The sequence below is a fragment of the Fusarium redolens genome, assembly GCF_020744475.1.
Source record: "Fusarium redolens strain MPI-CAGE-AT-0023 chromosome Unknown BKA55scaffold_17, whole genome shotgun sequence".
Lineage (NCBI taxonomy): Eukaryota > Fungi > Ascomycota > Sordariomycetes > Hypocreales > Nectriaceae > Fusarium > Fusarium redolens.
Genome location: NW_025763680.1, coordinates 883,406 through 905,072, shown reverse-complemented (window position 1 = coordinate 905,072; position 21,667 = coordinate 883,406). Strand labels below are relative to the sequence as shown.

The window sequence follows — 21,667 nt, the reverse complement described above, 5'->3', positions numbered from 1 at the left end:
TCACCGCTGCTCGTCCATTATGAACAAGAGCTTATCGATCTTCGTCGGCTTATGCAAAGCGCACCCGCTGTATCGGTCTTGTCTGTCGGTGCAATGTATCTCCGATTACTGTCAACCAGATATGAGATGCGTTGCGCCAAGACGGTCAGTCACATGAACGAAGTGGTCAATACCTCAAAGCGGAATCTCTCAGTTATCTCTAGAACGGCGAAACTGAATTGAATTCACGTCTCATTTCTCCCAATCGTACTCCGGGATTGGAAATGCTTTCGCATCGCCAAAGCCACCGCCAATGTACCGCTGAGCAAGCTCAACGAGACCCGTCCATGCAACAAACGCGAAAATATTGTTGCGCAGCCAAATTCCCCAAGCCGTCTGCGGCGCCAGAATTGTTGTGATGAGTGGAGGAATTACCTGCATTTTGTTGATCAAAGGCCTGATCTGTTGCTCGTAGCCTTGAAGACCAGCTGTGATATCTCCCTTGTGTTTACTCAGCTCTCCTGCTAGGATGTAGGCGCCTGCAAGAGCAAGGCTCGTTCCACCGCCAGTGAGACCAGCTGCGTATCCTGCATCACCAACCAAAACAAATCGTCCCTTGGACAATGTTTGTGCTTTGACCTGTACAATTTCACTCGCATAAAAATCCTCCGAATTCATCATTTCTTTCATTGCAATGTCACTCTTCCATCCGACATCACTGTAGTGTTGCACAATGTACTTCTTGAGCGCGTCGTTCCCTTTTGCTGAAGCTTCCCGAAACGCGACCGCGCTCTCTGGCTTATCCCTCGGGTTCATGCACATGAGCAAGACGCGACTGAAGCCTGCGGGATCCGATCCAATACTGATATTTCGACCTCTCACTGCGTTAAATCCCTGTCCAATTTTGCTTCCATTGAGAACATCCTGGGATATTGAGAAGTAGGCTGACCAACAGTTGGTTGAGACGATGTGATCACCAACATTACATCCTAGTCCCAGAGCACGCGTCCTTGACATCGCGCCATCGCAAGCGACCACCAAGTCGTACTCCGAAGCTTCCGTACCATTTGTAAAGGTGACTTTGATAGGACTGGTAATCTTTTCACTTTGCTGCATCGACGCTATCTGCTCATCAAAGACGTAGTTGATGTTCTTGTTGTCTTTTGTCATATCGAATAAGATCCCGGATAAATCTCCGCGTAAGATCTCATATTCTGAGACAAGCGACTGTTGGTCAGGATTCCCAGTTGGTCTAATAACTCCGTAAGGTGTACCATCTTCGCGAACGAAGCTGATCCCTTCTTCTTGCGTCGACTTGGTTCGCACAGCGGCTTCCAAACCCGCCATCTTTCGCATAACAGAAACACCAGCGGTACGAATGTCGACAGCTTGTCCACCCGTACGCAGAGCTGGAAAGCGTTCAATCACTGTGACCTTTGCACCAGCCTTGGCGAGCCAATACGCTGTCGCAGGTCCTGCGATTGAGGCTCCTGACACGAGGACTCTTAGGCCTGACATTTGGTTGGAGCGGCTGAAAACGCGGAATCGTCGGATGGTTTACTTGACTCTACAATGAAGAATACACTCTACGTCCACATTTTCTTGGCACTTATTTCCATCTTTAATACTATTTCCGATTTCTAAGTTGCAACAAATTCCGGACAATGGAAATTCAGATAGCGGACAACGGACTATATTAATAGTCCATTTTTACAATGGTAAGCGCTACAATCTAGCGTAGCGACGATGCTGTTGGTTAGGACAGAGTCACTGCGTCATAGAGATTGAACCTCAGACAAGGTCATCTCGATGGTGGAAATCATGGTACTTGTCTCGTAGTGAATTCGCAGAGCACAAATAGTCCTGTAAGCATGTAATTAGCAGAGAATAGGGGCTGAGATCCATTGATTGAGACGCATTGTTGCTATGGCGTTCGTGTCTTTGGACCCTCACTGTCGTGCTCGACATGAATGAACTGCTTTGCAAGAGGAGCGGGTTTTTCGCACAGCAACATGAAATACATAAGTTTTAGACCAGAGACGAGCTCATTTTTCTCAAGCCTTGCAAGGTAGCAGCTCAAATATGTACATATACTCTTAAACAAAAACTGGGAGCTATTTGCACCTTCGAGTTGTCATCTCAACGTCTGCTACCCTACAGCCGCTGTGAGCCCCGGCCGGTCTGTAAAATCTCCGCTCGGCGATCGGTGGTTTCGGTAGTGGACGGGCAGGCTTGCTCCGCTATTGCCACTGTAAAATCCCGACAAACACTACAACAGTCCATGTGTTAAGCATACAAGATCAAGGTATAAATTACCTTGAAGTTTCTAAAGCACTACTATTCTGTTTATATTATTTAGTACTGAATTATAAACTGCCCGATCTTCACAATGACTTCAACACCTATTCAGTTGGAGACCAAGACACCGACACCATCCGTATCGATAAGCTCCAACGACTGCCAAGTCCACGGACAGTCTGAGACCCCTCATCTCGACAAACTTCTCCAAAACCGCCCCAAAGCCGAACTTCAAGGTCTCACCGACGCCATTGACAGCCTAACGCGCGGCGATCAATGTGCCAAATGCGCGGTTCAAGCCGCAGCCACAATCATAATCAGCTTTCTTCAAGAATTATACACGGCTAAAAAGACCGGGAAAATCTCCAAGGAAGATAAGAAAGCGCTCAAATCGGAAGTCAAGGGATTGGTGAAAGGGATAAAGGGGGATGTCAAGATTCGGAAGAAAGAGATCAAGGGCCAGTAAATGTTATCTCTGACCTCATCGCTGGGGCTCTGATGTAATAACAAGGTTCATGCTAGTCAGGAAATATTCATGACATATCCCTCGGAGAACTCTCAGGCTGATCTGGAGAGAAGCCCGAGACGCGCCCCAATCCTGATGATGATCATGCTGTAGAAATTTACCTCAATCCACCCCGCACAGAGCATGCCCCTCAATTCTCCAATACCTTCTTCCCCCACGGGGTCCGTGGAGACTCCAGAGGCCCAAACCCATCCAAGGAAAATTACCAACACATTATCTCGGACCAGAGTGACACCATAAAAACCGAGGCCAGATGCTACGTTGCGCAGGATAGTGGAGAATTACCCCAATGCCCATGGGGATAAGGCCTTCTCCAACCTTCTCCCCGCAAGCTCTTCCCATGCGGAGACTAGCCATCAACGGCATGGTTTCTCGTTGCATTCGGCCCGTCACGAATGTCACACGCTTCGAAGCCGGTGAAGAAATAATCCCCAATCTCTAGTGAAACAATTCGTTGGTCGATTAGAGCCGCAAGACCCGTACACTAGCCGATACGGGGACCAGCCCGGCTCGTGAATAGCTGGTGACGGAACTTGCCCGTTGCCGTATTGCCGAGTCGACGTTACGCGCACCTATAACGTTCGAAGAATAGTAACGACAGTATCTTACGGAGAACTCCACAACTCCACGTATCTCCCTGAGACTAGGTTTGGCCCAGAATGCGGAGAGTCGTGCTAAAAGACCAAGTATAATTACCTTAACCGTCGCCAGATTTCTTGGCTTTCGATCACTATCTTGGCAGATGCAATTGCAGGACAGCTATCAACATGTCCGAACCAGTTCTCAAGCCAAAGGAGGAGCTCGGTCATACCGACTTCGACCATAAGGAAGTCTTGAAGAACGCTGATCTTATGCATGATGCTTTCGATGCTGAACAACGTGAACATGAGCAGGGTGTTTGGGCTGCCGCGAAGGCCCATCCTTGGGCTTGCTTCTGGGCATTCATCATGTGCTTCACCATTGTGAGTCGATCTCATGAGGCTCAATATTCTGGATGGCTACTAATATTGGTCTTAGGTCATGGAATCGTTCGATATGTTCCTGAACGGAAACTTTGTCGCTCTTCCCGCCTTCCAGAAACACTACGGAGTCCACGTCGAGGGTTCAGGTTGGACCATCCCAACAAGATGGCAGAGCGCTCTCTTCCAAGCAGGGCAATGTGGTGCCTTTGTGGGTGTCTTCCTTGCCGGACCTATCACCAACAAGTTTGGTTACCGATGGACAACAATCTTTGCTCTGATGCTCATGAATGCTACGATCTTCATCTCATTTTTTGTAAGCCGTCAACCTACCCCAACGCCAAGCAGGCGTCTGACCAAATTTGCAGGCCAACTCTTTGGAGCTCCTTGTTGTTGGACAAGCTCTGGAAGGTGTACCATGGGGTTTCTTCATTGCAAACTCCCCTGCCTATGCTTCCGAGATCGTGCCCCTTGCCCTTCGTGGTGCTTGTACGGCGACCCTGCAGATGAGTTGGTCTATCGGCTCTATCATCGTCGCCGGTGCTACTTATGCCTACAACAAGAGAAATGATCAGTGGGCTTGGCGTGTACCCCTGGCCTTGCAATGGATTTTCCCAGTAAGTGATTCTCAGACTTCACCAGTTATCCCTAAGTTCTAACATCTTGCCTACAGACCCCTCTTTTGATCCTCGTGTTCCTCTCCCCCGAATCTCCATGGTGGCTTATTCGTAAGGGTCGTAAAGAGGAAGCACTGCGCTCCATTCAGCGCCTCGGCAGTAGCGATAAGGAAGTAGCTCACCAGAAGCTTGCCATGATGGAGCGTACTGTCGAGATTGAGGAGCAGGAGGGCGGCAACCCTTCTCTGATCGACCTCGTCAAGGGTACTGACTTGAGACGAACAATCATCACTTGCTTGATCTACGCGTCGCAGAACTTTGCTGGTAACTTGATTGCCAACCAAGCCACTTTCTTCTTTGAACGTAAGTGTCACCCATGACTGTCCCTGAAAATTGCTTTACTAACTTCAAGTCCAGGAGCTGGGGTTTCAACCGAGCGTGCGTTCCAGCTTAACCTCATCAACTCATGCCTCCAGTTTATTGCCAACATCATATCTCTCCCCATCACCAGTTCTTTCGGCCGCCGTACCATTTACCTCTGGGGAACAATCGTCAACGTCACCTTCTTGTTCATCCTCGGTATCGTTGCCACAATCCACCAAAGCACCGCCACCAACTACACACAGGCTGTCCTTGGCATATTGATCTCCTTCGTCTACGCCGGCAGTTTGGGACCTATCTCATACACAATCATCGCCGAGACCTCGTCTGTCCGACTTCGTGCTCTGAGCACCGGTGTTGGTCGTGCTGCCTACTACGTCGCTGAGATCCCTATGATCTACCTGGCTTCACGTCTCTTGAACCCTACTGGATGGAATCTTGGTGGAAAGTGCGGCTATGTCTGGGGAGGCACCGCAGTTGTTTGCTTCGTCTCGGCCTACTTCTTCCTTCCTGAGCTCAAGGATCGCTCATACCGTGAGACTGATATCTTGTTCAAGCGCAAGATTCCTGCGAGGAAGTTCAAGTCAACTGTCATCGATGTCAGAGACAACGAGTAAGGACAGAAATAAGATCCATAGTTTACGATGTTATGCAGCGTATTGGTTGGAAAGCGTATGTACATTAATAGCTCAAATTGAAAGCAGCCATATCATGGACGTTGTATATTAGCCACAATACATTTGATCTACGAAACGATCGTACCTAGCCACATGCTCTGCATCATGTTACGCTCCCCCAACGCTTTCTGGTCTACACTTAGAGCAGCCTTCCACGTGAGAGTAATAATCTCTTGTCAGAACCCCTGTGGACTGTGATCTCCGTGCCATATGACCCACAGGGAAAGTCCAAAACCTCCAGTGGCCGACAACTGGTACTTCCTTGTAAAGTTCTGCCATCATATGCTCACATTCCATTTGAGATGACATAATCGAAAAGGGCGGGTTTAGCTCAGTTGGGAGAGCGTCAGACTGAAGCCAAACTTCATCACCGATATCTGAAGGTCGTGTGTTCGATCCACACAAACCGCATCGACTAATTGATTCCCAGAAAGGGAATAGTTTCTTTTTGCGTCTTGACCAAAAAAACCTATAATTGTTTCGTTATGCTTGTCAAGGCAGGCTGGTCTCCATTCTGCTGGCGACCAGTCGGCATTCTTCTTTATTTAGAGAATACCTGAAATGTCAGGGACTCTTGGACTCAAACAACGATTCTGAACCCATCTACTACTAACAGGGCCTTGAATACCTCTCTATTTATTCATTCGGTCTCTATAATTGATACTATGCTAGGAAGTATGTACCTATTGCTCTTTAGGTGCGAAGCCCAACTTCCAGGAACTGGTGTACAGATCCAGGGACTTCAGATACATATGTGAGGGTCAAACGCTCATCTACTTTGGCAAGCAGATTCGTCCAGTCCTGCAAGTTGCGCTCCTGAGAGTTGAAGAACTGCAACATGTGCATGTCCCCAGCATTCAGCATATGGCTCAGTGTTACGAACGGAAGTGCGGCTGTGTCCGGAGGAGCCACGGCCTCAACAAGAAGAATTCGTGAACCAGACTCAAGATGTGGTACCAGATGCCTGAGGATGTTTGCAGCATACTTGTCAGGCCAGTCATGGAGAACCATCTTAAGCATATAAACATCCCCTTTGGTGTTTTGGGGCTGCAAGAAATCATGCGGCTCAAACTTGACTCGAGACTTGATCTCCGCAGGTACTTGCTCATCGAAGGAGACTTGGAGTTGAGGAAGATCTTGGACAACGAATTTCAAGTTAAGAAATGCACGAGCAATGGTGGTAGAATCATGACCACTAGAACCACCAATCTGAGGGATATCAGTATACTTGAACCAGTGTTGCCGTTTCAGTCACTTACATCAACCACGGTAGCTTCACCAAGCTTGTTCCAATCATAAGCCGACTTCAACAAGTCATCAGTCTTGATGACAGAGGCTGATGCTGCTACTTGCATGCACTCGGCGAACTTTGCACTACGCCAACCTTTCGGCTTGCCTTCGACTTCGCGGTTGAGATAGTCCCAGAACGTCTGGGGTTTGTCCAATTTGTCAATGTTAGCCAAAGCAAAACCGCTCTCACTTGGTTCCTGGCTGGGCTCCCCTTTACCGCTGCTGAACTTTCTGAGCGACTCTGCAACGTGAAGCGAACCAGGACCGGCCTCCTCTAACAGATGTCGAAGCCAAGTCTGATACAGCTGGTTTCTGGCAGGGAGAACAGATATCGAGGTATGACAAACGCTATCGGGCTTCTCGTTGGCACTGGCGAAGATACGCATTGAGGTAGCATACTTGAGGACGCGGCGTACGATGCTTTCTGGAAGGCTGACTTGGGCAGCGATTTCAGCATAGCTTGCAGACCCATCGAGTGGTACGGCATTCCAAAAGTTGAACTGGTTTAAGATGTTGGTGATGGATGCATCGTGAAATGCCTATATGTCAAGTATCAATCGTGTGGTTTCAAAGTTTGCGCATGAATGGTTTCACGAACAAGAAGAGGGCCCATAAACGACGAATCAGTTGGCCCAAGAGCAAGACGGTAGAGGTCAGTGGTGGCATCAAGCAACTGCATACGAAGGCCAATGATTTCGGGATCCTTTGGGTAGTCGGCAAGGCCGCCTTGTTCAAATGATGGAGAAGGATGCCCGTCTTTCTCAAGTTTGGCTGTCAAAGCTGTTGCTGCTCGTGATGCAGCCTCGGCGAGGCTAGTCAGTGATGGTGCTGTGGCTGTCATGTTGTTCCTAATGAGATAATGTGTGCAGATTGTAAGTCCGTTGCCGAGTGTACTATAACCTTTCTTTCAGCGGGGATAGTCCCTCTTTAAATATGCAAGCTTGTTGCAAATATCGTATGCGATAGTCCTGCGGACATCATCTCCCTGCGAGGGTCTATCTCATGAGCGTTGCGGTTGGCGGTACCTGTTGAGCCGGCTGATGACTTCGTTTGGCCCTAGGCCGCTAAGTGCTGACGCTAGTTGCAAGCTGTCTTGTCGCCCTCAGAGCTATCAGCACTAATGGTGTCTTACTGATACACGAAGGGTTGCAGCGGGTTCAGCTTGCAGGGGTATGATGCACCAAAAGACATCCAATGTCCGACGGTACTTGCTTAAACTGGAGACACTGGTGGTCACCAAACTTCAGCGCATGATGAAGCCTCATCTCTAACTCTATACGGATGCAATAGAAACCACCTGAAAAGCTGAATGTCAAGCGGAAGTACTAACAAGCTGCTGCGATAGCATTGAGTGGTCTTCCGAGGGTATCGTGAACGTTAATGGAGTGAGATGCTTGCATACTCGTATGGGTCGCTCAAAAGATGATTCTGACTCAGTTGTAAGCGATCTGGGATGTCTGATATCGAAGATGAGTACGCATGCAGCTGGGGTATCGCTCTCTACGAGTCTCCGTAGCTGATGATGGTGAGGGTGAGGCCCTTTCAAGACATAATCCCCGCTTACCTTATCAATGAAGCAGGAAATCGGTCTCACCGCAACCGTATAACGACATACATTCGACTTGAGGAGACCCGGCCTTAGGCCGCGGTCAGCTTTTAACGGAACAGTCACAGGGGAATCTGAGACGGTGAGAGATGGATGCGTGATGGGACAATATGATTATGTATAAGATCGCTTTAAGCTATTCCATAGACAGCTTCTTCAAATTTAAGAACAATACACCTGGTATCACGGAGTAAAGATATTTGAAGCGAACTTAGACACCACCAGCACTCTGATCCTTTGAAGTACCCTGTTTCTTTTCCGTTAAGGACGGATAATCTTCCTCGAACGTCTCGCGAATCAGAAACTTCTCATCGTTAACATGGTGATGTCGTACCCAGAAGATGATTGTCTGGACGAAGAGAGCAATGCCAGGAGCGGCCCAGGCCCACTGTGAAGAGTACGTTAGAGAGAGACCAGGATTGGTACAGTGATACTTACAATAAGATTGGGATCTTTGATAGAAGGAATCAAGATCTGAGCCAATGCAGAAGATAGAGCCTGCATAGCCAAGTTGATCGCGACGACAGTAGACTTCATACCTTCAGGCGCCCTAGCATATGCCATCTCGTATGCAGTAACGGCAGTGAAGAGTTCACCGATAGCACCCAGCATAACAGTAGGTAGCTGCCACCAGATGGAAACAGGGGATACACTATCACAGGTTGAAGCGTGATATCCGCAAGGTGAGGTTTTATAGACCCTCCACTGGATAACCGCACCGACGATACTTCCGATGATGGCGGAGCTATAACCAACAGTCATGCGACTGATGGGGCCGAACTTGATGTGATATCTGTTCAAGAGAGGGTAGAGAACAAAGGACATGATAGGCGCGAAGACCATTAGAGTAAGCGGATTGAAGTTGTGAATCAGATCATTCGGTGCGCCTTTGGTGGTCATTGACGCTCCTTGGTTAGACAATACCGTACCAACACCGCCGTTATTGAGGTAGAATAATGGTTGGTAGAGAAAGATCTGGCACGCGGAGAGAGTTCTGCGAGTATGCTCGACTGCCTGACTATCCCAAGAAACTGTCTTCCCCTTGGTGGCGAGAACCGACGGCTTGACTGACTCAAAGAAGTTCTTGGCCCAGACTTTGCCCTTGTTCTCCTTGATAGCCAACCAAACAATCTTGAAAAAGTTGTTGAGATCAGATCCTTGAGGCGGTGCGCGCTTGAGAGTTTTGTATCGCCACATGAGCAGCACTGGCAAGAGGATGTAAATGATGCCTGGGAGGAGAAAGGCGAGCCAAAAGCCGACGTACTTCTCAATGTAGGTTGTAGCAATCATGAAGAAAGCACCAACATTGATGCACATGTAGAAGATCAACATGATCCTCTGAATCGTTGTCTCGGGATCAACAATGACCCTTTCACCAGACTTGAGTGTCTTGACATATTCTGTCTGGTCGGTGTATTGGTCAACGATGAGAGGAACAACATTGGGTTTGAAAAGGCCCGCTCCGATGGCGAGGAGAAAGAAGCTAACCATGAACGGCGCAAGTCCGTTGCCGGCTTTGAGCACAGCGGGAGCTGCACCCCCAACCATGATAACGTGTGCCACGCCACCAATGATGACTCCATACATGATTGCCCTGAAACGGCCTGTCTTGGTGTCGCCGAGCCATGCACCAAAGATCGGGATGACATAGGCCAGGAAGTTGAACAGGAGAACCATGGCTGAGGCAAACTGGAGGCCTCGGTTTCTGTCATTGAGCTTGGTTAGTCAATAGCTCAGTTACATGTCGAAGCAACTTACAAAGCACCAGCATGGCCATTGGGGTCATTCTTAGCAACAGCTCCAGCGCCATTACCTCCCTTTGGTAACGGAAACTGGAGGAAATTGTTGAAGACTGTCTTGCAACCATAGAATGAGGCTCGTTCTGCAAGCTCGACGATGCACAGAAGATATGAAACCCATGGAATACGTCCTGCTATCTTTCGTAGCTTCTGTTTCTCCTCGGTGGTCGGGGGTAATCGATCCGAGGTGCTATCCGATACCGACAAAGCATTGGCCTCGGGGTCGATTGCCAGGCTTTTGTCTTGCGGAGCCTCAACTGAAGATGCTGACAAGAACTCATTAGTCGTGCTTCGACTTGGACTAATTCTACTCACCCATATTGTAGCTGATGCTGATCCTACGAAAGCAATATGCTACCTTGGATTTGGGATCTTGGCAAATGGATGGGACGCTGTAACGTATGGGCTAGATATCTTGTTTATGATGGGGTTTGCAACGCCCTGTTTCGCCCCTTCAGTGATGTCGCCATCGTCTCAATCTTCACATCATTGACACATTACATAAAAAGAGGATCTCTTGTGGGCTATCCATGTTGCAACTGACCATTCGACATGTACAGGAATCTGTTGGTTTGAACTACAAATTTGGTAAGGAGTAGCCAACATTGTTGGCCACGACGTCGGAGTCGGGCCGCCCCGATCCCACGTTACTGCCCGGGATGTGGGTAATGAGTTATTAATGCGCAAACTGTCAATCGCTAAACTACCAGGTAATTTGTGATACAAGTCAAGAATGGCTCGGGGCTTCCGAATAAGGTGCGAAAAAGTTCAAGAAGAATGGAGCAAACAACGTTATGATTCGTGTATTGGCCAGGTAGAGAGCCTGCATCTAAGCATCGACGATAGCGATCGTTGCAGTGGAGTAGATTTAACTTTATTTTAGCTCTGTCGTTCGCAAATCTTTGCTGTTTTGCTATAGCGAGAGCAAGGAGCGCCGGTTTTCCTACCATATCAGTGTGTTCTGTGCGTCAAACACCACTTTCGCGAGATATTGTGTCACCGGCGCACGGCTAGGACGGCATCTTAGACTACCACGCGACAACTATGATAAGTTTCGCATGGATATAAAATTTACATGAGAACCGAATATGCCTCCCATTGAGAGGAGATTCTGTGCTTTCTTGACGGAAAAATACTTGGAGTTTGGAAAGGTTCTCTTGAAAGCATGCAATGCCTCTAAGCTGGAATGGCTTGTTTGCCCCTGGAAGTATCATGTAGTTATAGTGGGCCACAGCGCTGTAGGTTCCACCTGAATACGCCGAATAATGAGACTAGGAGTAGCAGAGTACCCAGTAAAGGATATTCATTTATAAAAAGCCCAGTACAGAGGACTTATCTCTATTTGGCAGCAGACTATATACTAGTGACTATTACAGGCCCGGAGTTAGCGAGGTTGAGCTTCCCTTCCAGCCATGTGACCAATCACTGCAACCTGGTGTTCAGCAACCGCCGACAATTCACGTTCAACTTGAGCCTTGAAGACAGCCAAGATATAGTAACACACAGGCATGTCACCGAAAAGACTTTTGTGCAAAAAGAATTCATTGTTGTCGGAGTTCATTTTAGACCTAAGCTCTCAGCTAGCAAGGCCCATACGTTGTTCAGATCCCCGTCCCCCATGGGCATACAATTCAACCGCCTTGAGTGCATTCTCCCCATACAATGCAGATTCTTCGACTAGAGACTCTTGTCATTTTCCAAGCAACCAAACGATCTGGTTTTGGAGGGTTTTGGAGGGTTTTGGAGGAGGAGGATTAGGCTTGGGGCAAGGATGAGGAGGTCTGGGTTGAGCAGGCATGTTGCTAGATATTTGCGTGAATTTAAAGTCGTTGATTGGATTGTGTAATGTTGAAAGCTTGGAAAGTTTTCTGTTCATGTGATTTGGTAGAATGGAAGAACACATGCCCAAGTCGAGGAGCCTTTTATAGGGATTACTCTTCTTGAATCACGGTGACTGGCAATACAGAGCTGACTCCCTACTCTTTACTGCTGTTCCAGTGAATCCTGTTGCGAACTGTCACGTACCAGAGAACGCGAATCAACAGGTGCTGAGGAAGTAGAGACCCTATTGTTATCAAGCTTCTGATATCGTCATGTTCGATCAGTGCCTCAATGTAAATGAGTTTGTGTTTTGGAAATCGCTCACGAAAGCAAGAAATTAGACTCTCAGCATGGGGTATTCTGATTTCCGGAGCGCTAAATCTCAGAGTAATAAGGTATTGGGTTTTCAGGTCATCATGTCTAGGTCCCATAATCAACTATCACTGCAGATCACGACCAACGGCGCGTGATATGTTTCAGCTCTCGGTCTTAATTAATGTAGTATTGGCGATTTTGTACTATTATCATTAATAATAACGCAGAGCAATGCTGTATTATGAATGTTATGTTAATAATCCATGTTCAGTCTTGATAAACTCTGGCATTACTATTGCCTATCTGCTAGTTCACATACTCATCCCTAGGATCCCAGCAGAAATTCAAACCATTTCAAGCCTCATAGCGTGCCCCCAATTGTTCCTGGCACCTCATTCCGCTCCATCATATATCCCAGGCGATCTTACTCCAGTGTCTCGGACATCGCCGCCCTGTTCAACTCACTGACCTTCTCCTCCATCTTTTCCTTCACATCAGCACACTCGCACGCAAGGGCCATTTCAGCAATCTTTATCTCTGGCATAGTCTTGCCTTTTCTCATGGCCTTGACAGCCTGCTCTTCTCTCCATGCTTCCAGATCTCTCTCAAATGCTACAGCTTGGTATGTTTCATCGAAGCCAATTCCAAAGCTGCAATGGGTATCGGCTGGTAAGACTCTACTGCAATACCGGTGGTCATCAAAGCCTTCAATCTCCTCAATTTTGACTAGTGTAATATTCTGGCTGGGCGTGAAGCCGGCAAATAAATCTCGATAAGCTGGAAACTCTATAAGCGGAGCCTGCATCATGCCATTTATTTGAAGACCATATGCCATGGTAAAAAACGGATTGTTTCCCAGCTTCCACTTCTGCTGGCTTTGGAACATCTTCTCGATGTAGAGGGTATCATAAGGGCCGCAGTAGCCATATGGTATGATGCCATGCCTATCAAGATTGAACGCTGTGTTCAAAGAGAATCTTGTCATGTGCAAGCTCGCAACATAGCGCGATTTCCTAGACACGGAAAATGCAATCGGTACAGGAGGACACTTGATATTAAGATATCGGCCTTGGGGATTGACAAGTGCAGGGATGAACTCTATGGATTCGACGTAGTGCACTCTGGAGTAGGGGAGAGTCCATTCCCAGATGAGATTTTGGATCTCCGAGTGCAGTTTCTGAAAGTGTGGAAAGGAGCTGTTGTTCTCAATCGAAGATGAAGCTTTTGCATATTCTTGTGCTTCAAGAGACATTTTGTTGGCATTTTGAAACGGGTTGTGACGATAAGTTGGCTCTGGGTAAAGCGGTAGGTAAGTGAATGGGGAATGAGGGGGATAAGTATCGTGCGTTTCAGGCGGAGATATTGTCATGATTACTAGATAAAAAAATGCTGTTGGGTTATTATATACACGTTAAAGACTATGAGTGTTCAGACACCAGCATTGAGGTTTGGGAGGGAGAACATTCAAGGGACCGCTGAACATGAGGACTGGTCAGATGGACAGCTGCCAGTTTTATGTTATTTGAACAAACACCCTCAACATTCATAGGTGTTCAGTGACTCTACCTGCCTAGTTGTTCACGAGCATTGACGGACCGCTTTACCTAGACTGAATCGAGTCAATAACGCTCGTACACCTCATTTTTGTTCTGACTTGAGGCCTGTGAAGAAGTGATCACTTTATCTACAGACTACATTGAATAATGTCAATACTGTTACCTGTTTAACCAAAAGGCATTGCTGTTGAGCTACAGGCTGTTCAATGGGCCAGGAATTTGCGTAAGAAATGCTAAGTGAAGTATAGCAATGGAAATAGCCTTGAAAGTCGTGAAAGAGGCTTCTTTTAGTTCTACTATTTGATCCCATGGGTGAAAAGCGTTTGGCCTTGGTAGGCCATCTTCAGCATTATTAACCCAGTGACATTCGCATCTCTCCTTCGTCTGTGGGTGGGACAAGATGAGCTTTTCTCCGATATAAGTGCCCAAGCAGGCAGTTTGAAGTCGCAATAGAAATCACTTCGCTTTGAAAGTAGGATCAACTATAATGCGTAATATGTGAAGGCTCACCGAAAGACCCAGTAATCTTATTGTTAATAGGCTGTGATTGATCACTCTTTAGACGGAGACTTCAACCGTCATGCAAGGAAAAATCACATCTGACCCCAGCCTTGCTGCAACGTGAGACAAAACATTAAGCGCCTGACCGAAGACAATCCTTGCCGAATTTCGTCTGGTAGGATCGTGTTCCTGGGCGTTCTCCTTAGCGCTTACGCTTAGCAATTGATCCTGCGACAAGAATCTGGGCAAATTGACAGATGTGGATTGGTTAAGCGAGAACAGAGCCTACTGGCTTCAAATGGGACGTCGGAGCTGACATAGAAGCTTCAAAACCCCGAGCCCTGTTTGGGTCTTGTCGCCGTTTGACAGGGCTGATATGGTGGTCCGTAACGAAAGGTCCCTGTTTAAGGCTGTGCTACGAAACATGGGGGTATGTATTTTGCCCACATTGTTGGTTTGTCGGTAATTCATCAGGTTCCAAGTCGGTATGCTGCTGCTTCGAGCATTGCGATATCTCGACTCCGACCAGCTGTGGCCACCGTGCGCCCTGAAATCACAATGAGGCTGATTGCTGTTCATTTCTTTGCCATGGCTTTGACGGTAGCATAGTCACTGCCATGTTCAGTGGTCGCGAAAAGTTGCTGGGATCACGCTCCTGGCCACGACCATGCCTCAAAGGATCTATTTTGCCCAATTTGAAGCCTCTACGCCTTGCTCACCTGTGATTTATAGCCCCCACTGTGATAACATGCATGTAGATGGGGCAGGCAGACTACATTAATAAATACACAGCCTGCCCACCTGTAAGTTTCGCAACCATTTGTTGTCTATTCTGCTGCGATTTGGGAACCATGACTGATAGATCTACACCAAGGTCGCAGCCTCAGTACGAGCCTGTTGGATCGGACGAACACGAATTGCATCACCTCACACAACACGATGATGCTCCTTTCGGTAGGGAAGCAGCCGGTGGCAACAAAGCCAATGTTGCTGTATTCTCTTCCGACAGCCTGGAGAGGCAGTCCGGGAAGACAAACCCAGCTAGTTGGAGACTGAAGACAATCTTGAAGAAATGGCGCATGCAAGCCCTCGAAGCATCAATCCGAAAGAAGAAGAACCAGCAGGTACCCATCGTCAAAGACCGTTTCACCGCAATACTAGCTGCTCTGGTGCATCTCCCCGCCATCGCTGGCATCATTACTTTGAGCTTCTACATCTTCAAGAACTACTACATCGGCAAAGAACTTGAAGGGAAGCCCGATTACGATGTCGAGAAAAAATTGGGTATTCAGTTTGCGGCGAAGCTCATGGAAATGTTCATTGTGCTGTCACTCAACGCCATCGTCTTTTCCATGATCCGACACGAGTTTACGATCGGTCATTCTGTTCCATATGGTGCTCTGGTAGCTGGACAGCAGATATCCGAGGTCAGCTTCTTGTGGTCTGAGGAGTTCTTCAGCATTGTGAAGGGAAAGTTCTCTCAAACATGGAAGAAGGTTGGATTCATCATTACTGTCTTTGTCTGCACGATTATGGCTCTGGGGGCGTCATCGCTCAGTGCTGTTGCGATGATGCCACAGGAAGGGGACTGGAGAGCGGGCGGTAGTTTCGTCTACTTCAATGGTACCAGAGACGAGCTGTTCCCTGGCGTCTTGACAGAGGATAACACAATCGGATCTGCCTGTAGTGTTGCGGGAAACGAGCGTTGTCCTTCATGGCAATGGGATGTGATCAACAGCCAGCTCATCTCTAAACTCCCTCTGTCAGGCGAAGTAGACAATGGCTTGTTCATCAGACGACCACCGAGCGAGATTCTGGTTGCCGGACACTCTTCGACACTTGTCAACCTTGTGGTGGACGTCAGAGAGAAATGGTTCAACCTCAACAGTCCCAACCATACCGTCGCCAGAATGCCGCATCTTGGACCTGCCGAGGCTTGCATCACAACGTCACTGCACTGGGAACAAGCTGCAGACGATTCGGCCCAGAGAGGACAAACTCGATTCAACAACTTCCAAAAGCTTGCCCACAAGCTCAATGCACCGATGCCAATCACCAACACGAGATGTGAGCTGACGTCCGTGGGCGACGCCAAAGCAAAGACAATCTTGTTCCCCGACTTTGTGACCTTCCCACCAACAACGTTGAACGTCACGAAGGACGTTGTGAGTGATTGGCTATCAGATACCCTGCCTGATTTGAAGAAACCCGAAGTATTGTGGTTTGACTCAGCACCAGTCATTGCTAATAGTTCTGTTGGCGTCGTGGTCGCCGTGCCATCCAACAAGTCGCGCGAGGCAGCCGATATCTATGGCTGTATGATCGATGCACGGTGGATCACCACTGAACTGAGTGGCGATGCAGTCTCGCTGGCCAGTAAAGGATACCCACCATTCTCAGGAGCTATCGCCACAGCGCTGGGAGGCTCCTGGATTGGAAGCCCTGGCTACGGTCAGCGTGTCCATCTCGCACCGAGCTTCGCCAAATATCTCAACCCTCTTGACTCGAGAGCGAACCGAACGGTCATCCACGAAATGCTTCTCAACAGTGGCGTATGGACAACCGATGGGAAGGGTTCGAAGTCCACGGCGCATCTTGAGGCGGTTCTTGGGTCATTGGCGGCTAACGGCTTGGGCCGATCGACTCCGAACGTCACTGCCATTACAACCCTTGCTGATCCTGATGGTGAATGGTGGAAAAGCTTCATGCCGCAGGACGGTAAGGTGTTTGGACCTGGTGGCAGTCCATATGCTGTATCAGACGAGGACAAAGCTCGTCTCTTCAGTGCAGAGATGGAGACATGGGTGACCGGGTTCGCGTTTGCTGATAACAGCTTGACCATGCGCGGAGCCATGGCTGTTTTTTACGTCTATGCACTCCTTGTCATCGCTTACTCGATCTGGTCTATCTGGTCAGGCATTACTTCATCTTCATGGGAGTCTGTGCCGGACCTTCTCGCTCTTGCTCTTGCAGATCGAGGATCGGGGTATGACTCTGAAGGACTTAACAAAGGAAGTCCGGATATTATGAAGGAAAACTTTTGTATTTCTGCAGATGGAAATACGCTGAGACTAAGAGCGACTCATGGGTTGGTTCCACCTGAGAACCGTGTCAAGCCTAACGAGGCCTATGATTGAGTAACGGTAGAATATGTGATACGTGGATTTCATGTACGCAGCAAATACATGATGCATTCTCTCTTTTCTCCCGTGACTTTCGCGTCTCGATCGTCAATGTAATGGTTATATTTGAGGGCGTTTACGTCATGGATATGTCTTGCTCCGCCGCCTCCGATTGGTGCCATTGGCTGATTTGTCGTATGTAAGCAGCTGAGGCTGATCTCGCCCAGACGGTTTGTGTTTGACAGTCTCATCATTGACTGGACATTCATTCATCACTTCCCGACAAAGCTAGGCTCAGACGCGAATACATAATAACTACGTTTTTAGCTCTGCAGTATATGCCGACTAAATCTGGCCCTATAATTCGACACCCTTTGCAAAATCCTCCTGTACACCTCCCTCAACCAATCGTGGCCAATGCCTGATCCTATTCCCCAACAACCATCATCGGCTGCTAAAGCTGCACCATTGCGTGCTCTATTGCCAGCACAAAACAGAATACAGCCATCGCCGCCGCCTTCGAATCGCATTATAACTCGCCGTCGACTGAATCCTGTCTTGGCGGCCTGCGAGCCATGCCGCAAACACAAGGCCAAGGTATTCGAACGCCTCGTATTCTGAGCGGGGTTTGGCTGACCATCGTTAGTGTTCTGGTGAGAGACCAACATGTCGTCGCTGTCTTCAACGTAACCTCTCTTGCAACTATGTAGCGCGGCCAGGCGAAACACGTACACAGGCGCTAAACCGATGCTCTCACGAGGCCCATGAAGGCTCGAGTCAACGTGCAACTATCTACGAAGAACTCATCGGGTTGTTGAAGAACCTACCCGATCAAGATGCCCAGGCCATCCTGCAAAGGCTAAGGTCAAGAACAGACGCGGCTTCAGTTCTTAACCAGGTCAGAGCAGGCGATGTATTACTTCAAATGGCCGTCGTTCCCGAGACAAGGCTACGATACGAGCTTCCATATCGATCGGAGATGCCGAAAGAGTTTAAACGCGACAATCCTTATCTAAACTCACTGCTGTTTGAAACAGCCTCTCTCTACTCACAACACCAAACATCAGAGCCAAGCGTACCTGGACTTCTTGCTAGCCTGGGCTCTGAAGAGCAAAGAAGCCTTTACTTGAAGCCCTTCCATGCAGCCCAAGTAGTCGACCCATTACTCTCCGACGTCAAAGTCTCACCATGGACCAGCGTCTGTGATGATGACAAGCTCATGCGGGATCTTCTAGGTGTACTTTTCCGTTGCGAGTATCAATTCACAGCAGCTTTTCACAAGGACTTATTCCTGGAGGACATGTCAGCGCGTCGTACCGACTTTTGCTCTTCCCTCCTTGTCAATGTTACACTTGCATATGCTTGTGTAGGATACCATTAATATTGCCATAGCCAACATTACTGACACGCTTACTAGGTCTGTTACACCAATTTCTCTAACCGCGTCGAGTATTGGAATCCGAACACTCTTGCTTATCGCTTCCTTGCCGAGGCCAAGCGACTATGGGAATTGGAAGCTTCTGTCCCGTGTATAACTACTATCCAGGCAGGTATCCTCTTTAGTGTTTTTCACAATCTTTGTGGTCTGGACGAGGTTGGGAAACCTTACAGGATACATGCTGTAGCTTTGGCCCATCAGCTTCGCATCTTTGACACTATCGACGTTGATCAGAGCAAGAGGATACAGAGGGGAACGCAAAATCTGGCTTGGGCTATGTACAACTGGGAGACGTGAGTGTGTCCTTTCACACCATTGATCATGCACTTACAACAACAGTCTCTCCGCCTTCTCGTTCATGCTATCTCCGCTCATCAAGGAGCCACCAAAATGGCCGCTTCCAGATCCTTTGGAAGATCTGTCGTGGTACGGCGAAGTATGGGTCAAGTACCCCCTGAATCATGGCCTTTCACCGATGTATTTTGGGGAAGTTATCCGTACTCGGAGTCAGTTTCGGATCATCATGAATGAGTTTTGTGACGCAGCCTACACAGAGGGTTCCAAGGTAGGAGTTGACAAGGCGTATCAGTTTCGTGAAAGGCTGGAAAAATGGTACAACAACTTGTCGACATCTCTAACTCCCAGGAGAATTGTTCTTCCTGGACAGCTACAATTACAGTAAGTGCTTCCTATGCTGCCTTTCGCTAGTATATCTAGCCCAACCTTACTTCATGTGCTCATTTGCGTCATAGTATGTACTATCACCACTTACTATTAACAATCTTCGAGCCTCTTTATGATGTGGAAGCAAGTCAAGAACCTTCTCCACAGAGTATTGTAGCAGACTCAAAGAAGAATATGCAGACACTTGTCCGGCTCTACTATCTCCGACATGGATTTGAAGCAATGGACCTCTTTATCGTCATCCCTCTGATGATGATGGGGTATGATTGCGTAGACGCCATCAAGGAGGATACGCCAGAGGAAGAAATTGAGTTACTACGATCGACTCTCATTCTGATCGCTCAAGGCCTTTATAACCAACGACGGAACCACTACTTGGCACAGGCACTTTTCAGAGTTATTCGAGGGAAAATGCGTCCGCAGGAGATTGGTTTACTGAAGAGTTCAATGGCGTTGGATAAGTACGAGGCTAATCCAGAACCAGATATGGCAGTGGCTGTTCGAAGCCACTGGCCAGTGAGCGTTGTTAAGAAACAAGAGGACATAGAGTCCCATATCTTGACGAACCTTGTCGAGAGTTTTGGTCGTGTCAATGTTGAAGAAATTCCATGATGGAACGTGGGTTGTGAAGATATGGGGACGGCAGGAATTGGATGCAATACAAGACTTGTGCAGGGTGAGAAATATGAAGAAGGCCTATGCTTTGGTCAACGTAAACGAATAATGACCTACTTATACATATAGTCCTTGAGACCATCGAAGAAGAGGAAAGAGCCTACAGCACAACAGAGAAGGCAAGCTGGCTGAATGGAATGGTATTCAAGATACACACTAACGGCTGATATTTTGACGATAGTCCTTGTTGACTAAATGGCTAGTTGGAGGGATATTTTCTTGCTTCAGCCACAAGATGTTTGGCCACCTGCACTCCGCTTACCAGGTGTAGCTGAGAAAGAACGGCATCTTATGATACAGTGCACTTGAGCACATCTTCGATGGCCTCCTTCTGGAGCCCGATCCCGTGCAGCTTCTTCACTTCCTTTGCATCGACCATGTTCTCAAAGTCTCCTCCATTCCCATTCTGAAAATGAGTAAGAAAGAACTTGACAAATGGAGCAGTGCGGCCCTTCTGCTGAATCTTCTCGTTGCAATCTTTCAGTGCATCATTCACATCTTGGTAGTCGACCTCCCAGTCCCGACCCGTCGTCCCTGCTGCTTTCTGAACTGCTTGTAGAAGCTCCTTCTGCGTTAGATGGAAAGACGGGACGTAGAAAGCCTTGTTCTTATACTTGCATAAGTCATTCTCTGGGAGGCTCAATACTGCAGCTGTAGCCTGACCAGTATGTGCAACACTCGAAGTGCTCACCTTGCCAACACCTCTAGTCCAGATCGTAGCTTTGTGGTTCTCAACATCGATAACCCAAAGTCCACTTTTGATGTTCATGTCAAGCAGCTGGTTTTCTGCTATAAGCCTTATTGCGGAAGGGTCTGGGCCGAATTCCGCCGGTAGGATATACGGAACTTTGGCTTTGGCAACTGCTCTAACAGCTGGCTCTTGCAGGCTGACGAGGTGAGGAAGAGGCGGCATGAGCACGACTATGTCTTGGCCTTGGAAGACGTCCGTCAGAAAGGGCACATCCTTCAGGTCACCAGACGTGACGATGACTTTGGGTGGAAATGTGCTTGTTGCCTCGATTCGCTGAACAGAACTAATGGTGTGAATGCCTTGTGCGAGCAGGGCCTTGACTGTCGGTTGTCCAACCTGGCCACTGGAGCCGATAATGGCGATTTTACGCCCCTGCGTTTGGTTCGACAAGGTGGAGTGAGATAAGTCTGTCTGTTTTGAACTCTGTAGCTCAAAGAAAGTAACTCGAGTACTTTGTTCCTCTCTCCCTTAAGCGCCTACTAGGCATATACGTCATCCATCTCCGTCGTGTTTACTGTACCAAGACGTGGTAGACAACAGTTCTGAACGCAACGAAAAAGAGTAACAACCCACGGCAGTATTCGAGCAAGATACGACCAGATCTCAATCAAATAATCAACCAGGATTGCCCAGAATTGACAACTCCATGGATTTATGTTCAGAAGAGACTGC

General features: G+C 48.1%; 8 protein-coding genes and 1 non-coding gene across 9 annotated transcripts; 4 read left to right on the top strand and 5 right to left on the bottom strand.

Moving 5' to 3' along the window:
- Positions 1-185: 185 nt before the first annotated feature.
- On the bottom strand, positions 186-1,615 carry BKA55DRAFT_579713 (uncharacterized protein). Its single transcript, XM_046193897.1, has one exon. The coding sequence runs from the start codon at positions 1,495-1,497 to the stop codon at positions 232-234; it is 1,266 nt and encodes a 421-aa protein (XP_046044722.1). The 5' UTR covers positions 1,498-1,615; the 3' UTR covers positions 186-231.
- A 753-nt stretch (positions 1,616-2,368) lies between these two features.
- Positions 2,369-2,983, top strand: BKA55DRAFT_679692 (uncharacterized protein; the record flags this gene model as incomplete). Its single annotated transcript, XM_046198181.1, has 1 exon — positions 2,369-2,983. One exon carries the CDS (start codon positions 2,369-2,371, stop codon positions 2,741-2,743), a length of 375 nt encoding a protein of 124 aa, XP_046044721.1. The 3' UTR covers positions 2,744-2,983.
- Positions 2,984-3,570: 587 nt separating this feature from the next.
- Positions 3,571-5,377, top strand: BKA55DRAFT_544142 (general substrate transporter; the record flags this gene model as incomplete). Its single annotated transcript, XM_046190668.1, has 5 exons — positions 3,571-3,765; positions 3,821-4,078; positions 4,131-4,379; positions 4,436-4,742; positions 4,797-5,377. The coding sequence occupies 5 exons, from the start codon at positions 3,571-3,573 to the stop codon at positions 5,375-5,377; spliced, it is 1,590 nt and encodes a 529-aa protein (XP_046044720.1).
- A 380-nt stretch (positions 5,378-5,757) lies between these two features.
- On the top strand, positions 5,758-5,848 carry BKA55DRAFT_t277. The gene has a single exon. It is a non-coding gene; the product is annotated as a tRNA-Phe (tRNA).
- Positions 5,849-6,130: 282 nt separating this feature from the next.
- Positions 6,131-7,568, bottom strand: BKA55DRAFT_544141 (O-methyltransferase-domain-containing protein; the record flags this gene model as incomplete). The annotated part of the gene is made up of 3 exons (XM_046190667.1): positions 6,131-6,646; positions 6,697-7,266; positions 7,326-7,568. The coding sequence occupies 3 exons, from the start codon at positions 7,566-7,568 to the stop codon at positions 6,131-6,133; spliced, it is 1,329 nt and encodes a 442-aa protein (XP_046044719.1).
- A 976-nt stretch (positions 7,569-8,544) lies between these two features.
- Positions 8,545-11,642, bottom strand: BKA55DRAFT_597915 (POT family-domain-containing protein; the record flags this gene model as incomplete). The annotated part of the gene is made up of 4 exons (XM_046196141.1): positions 8,545-8,721; positions 8,772-10,038; positions 10,092-10,408; positions 11,559-11,642. 4 exons carry the CDS (start codon positions 11,640-11,642, stop codon positions 8,545-8,547), a joined length of 1,845 nt encoding a protein of 614 aa, XP_046044718.1.
- A 1,050-nt stretch (positions 11,643-12,692) lies between these two features.
- Positions 12,693-13,520, bottom strand: BKA55DRAFT_544139 (uncharacterized protein; the record flags this gene model as incomplete). The annotated part of the gene is made up of 1 exon (XM_046190666.1): positions 12,693-13,520. One exon carries the CDS (start codon positions 13,518-13,520, stop codon positions 12,693-12,695), a length of 828 nt encoding a protein of 275 aa, XP_046044717.1.
- A 1,656-nt stretch (positions 13,521-15,176) lies between these two features.
- Positions 15,177-20,181, top strand: BKA55DRAFT_522547 (uncharacterized protein; the record flags this gene model as incomplete). The annotated part of the gene is made up of 7 exons (XM_046188590.1): positions 15,177-17,433; positions 17,935-18,044; positions 18,094-18,649; positions 18,719-18,813; positions 18,865-19,178; positions 19,225-19,563; positions 19,638-20,181. The coding sequence occupies 7 exons, from the start codon at positions 15,177-15,179 to the stop codon at positions 20,179-20,181; spliced, it is 4,215 nt and encodes a 1,404-aa protein (XP_046044716.1).
- Positions 20,182-20,533: 352 nt separating this feature from the next.
- On the bottom strand, positions 20,534-21,495 carry BKA55DRAFT_695131 (putative oxidoreductase CipA-like protein; the record flags this gene model as incomplete). The annotated part of the gene is made up of 2 exons (XM_046200123.1): positions 20,534-21,367; positions 21,487-21,495. The coding sequence occupies 2 exons, from the start codon at positions 21,493-21,495 to the stop codon at positions 20,534-20,536; spliced, it is 843 nt and encodes a 280-aa protein (XP_046044715.1).
- Between the last annotated feature and the right edge of the window lie 172 nt (positions 21,496-21,667).

What these genes read in the sequence shown, in the direction of transcription:
- BKA55DRAFT_579713 (XM_046193897.1), bottom strand. Translation starts at nt 1,497, where the DNA reads ATGTCAGGCCTAAGAGTCCTCGTGTCAGGAGCCTCAATCGCAGGACCT.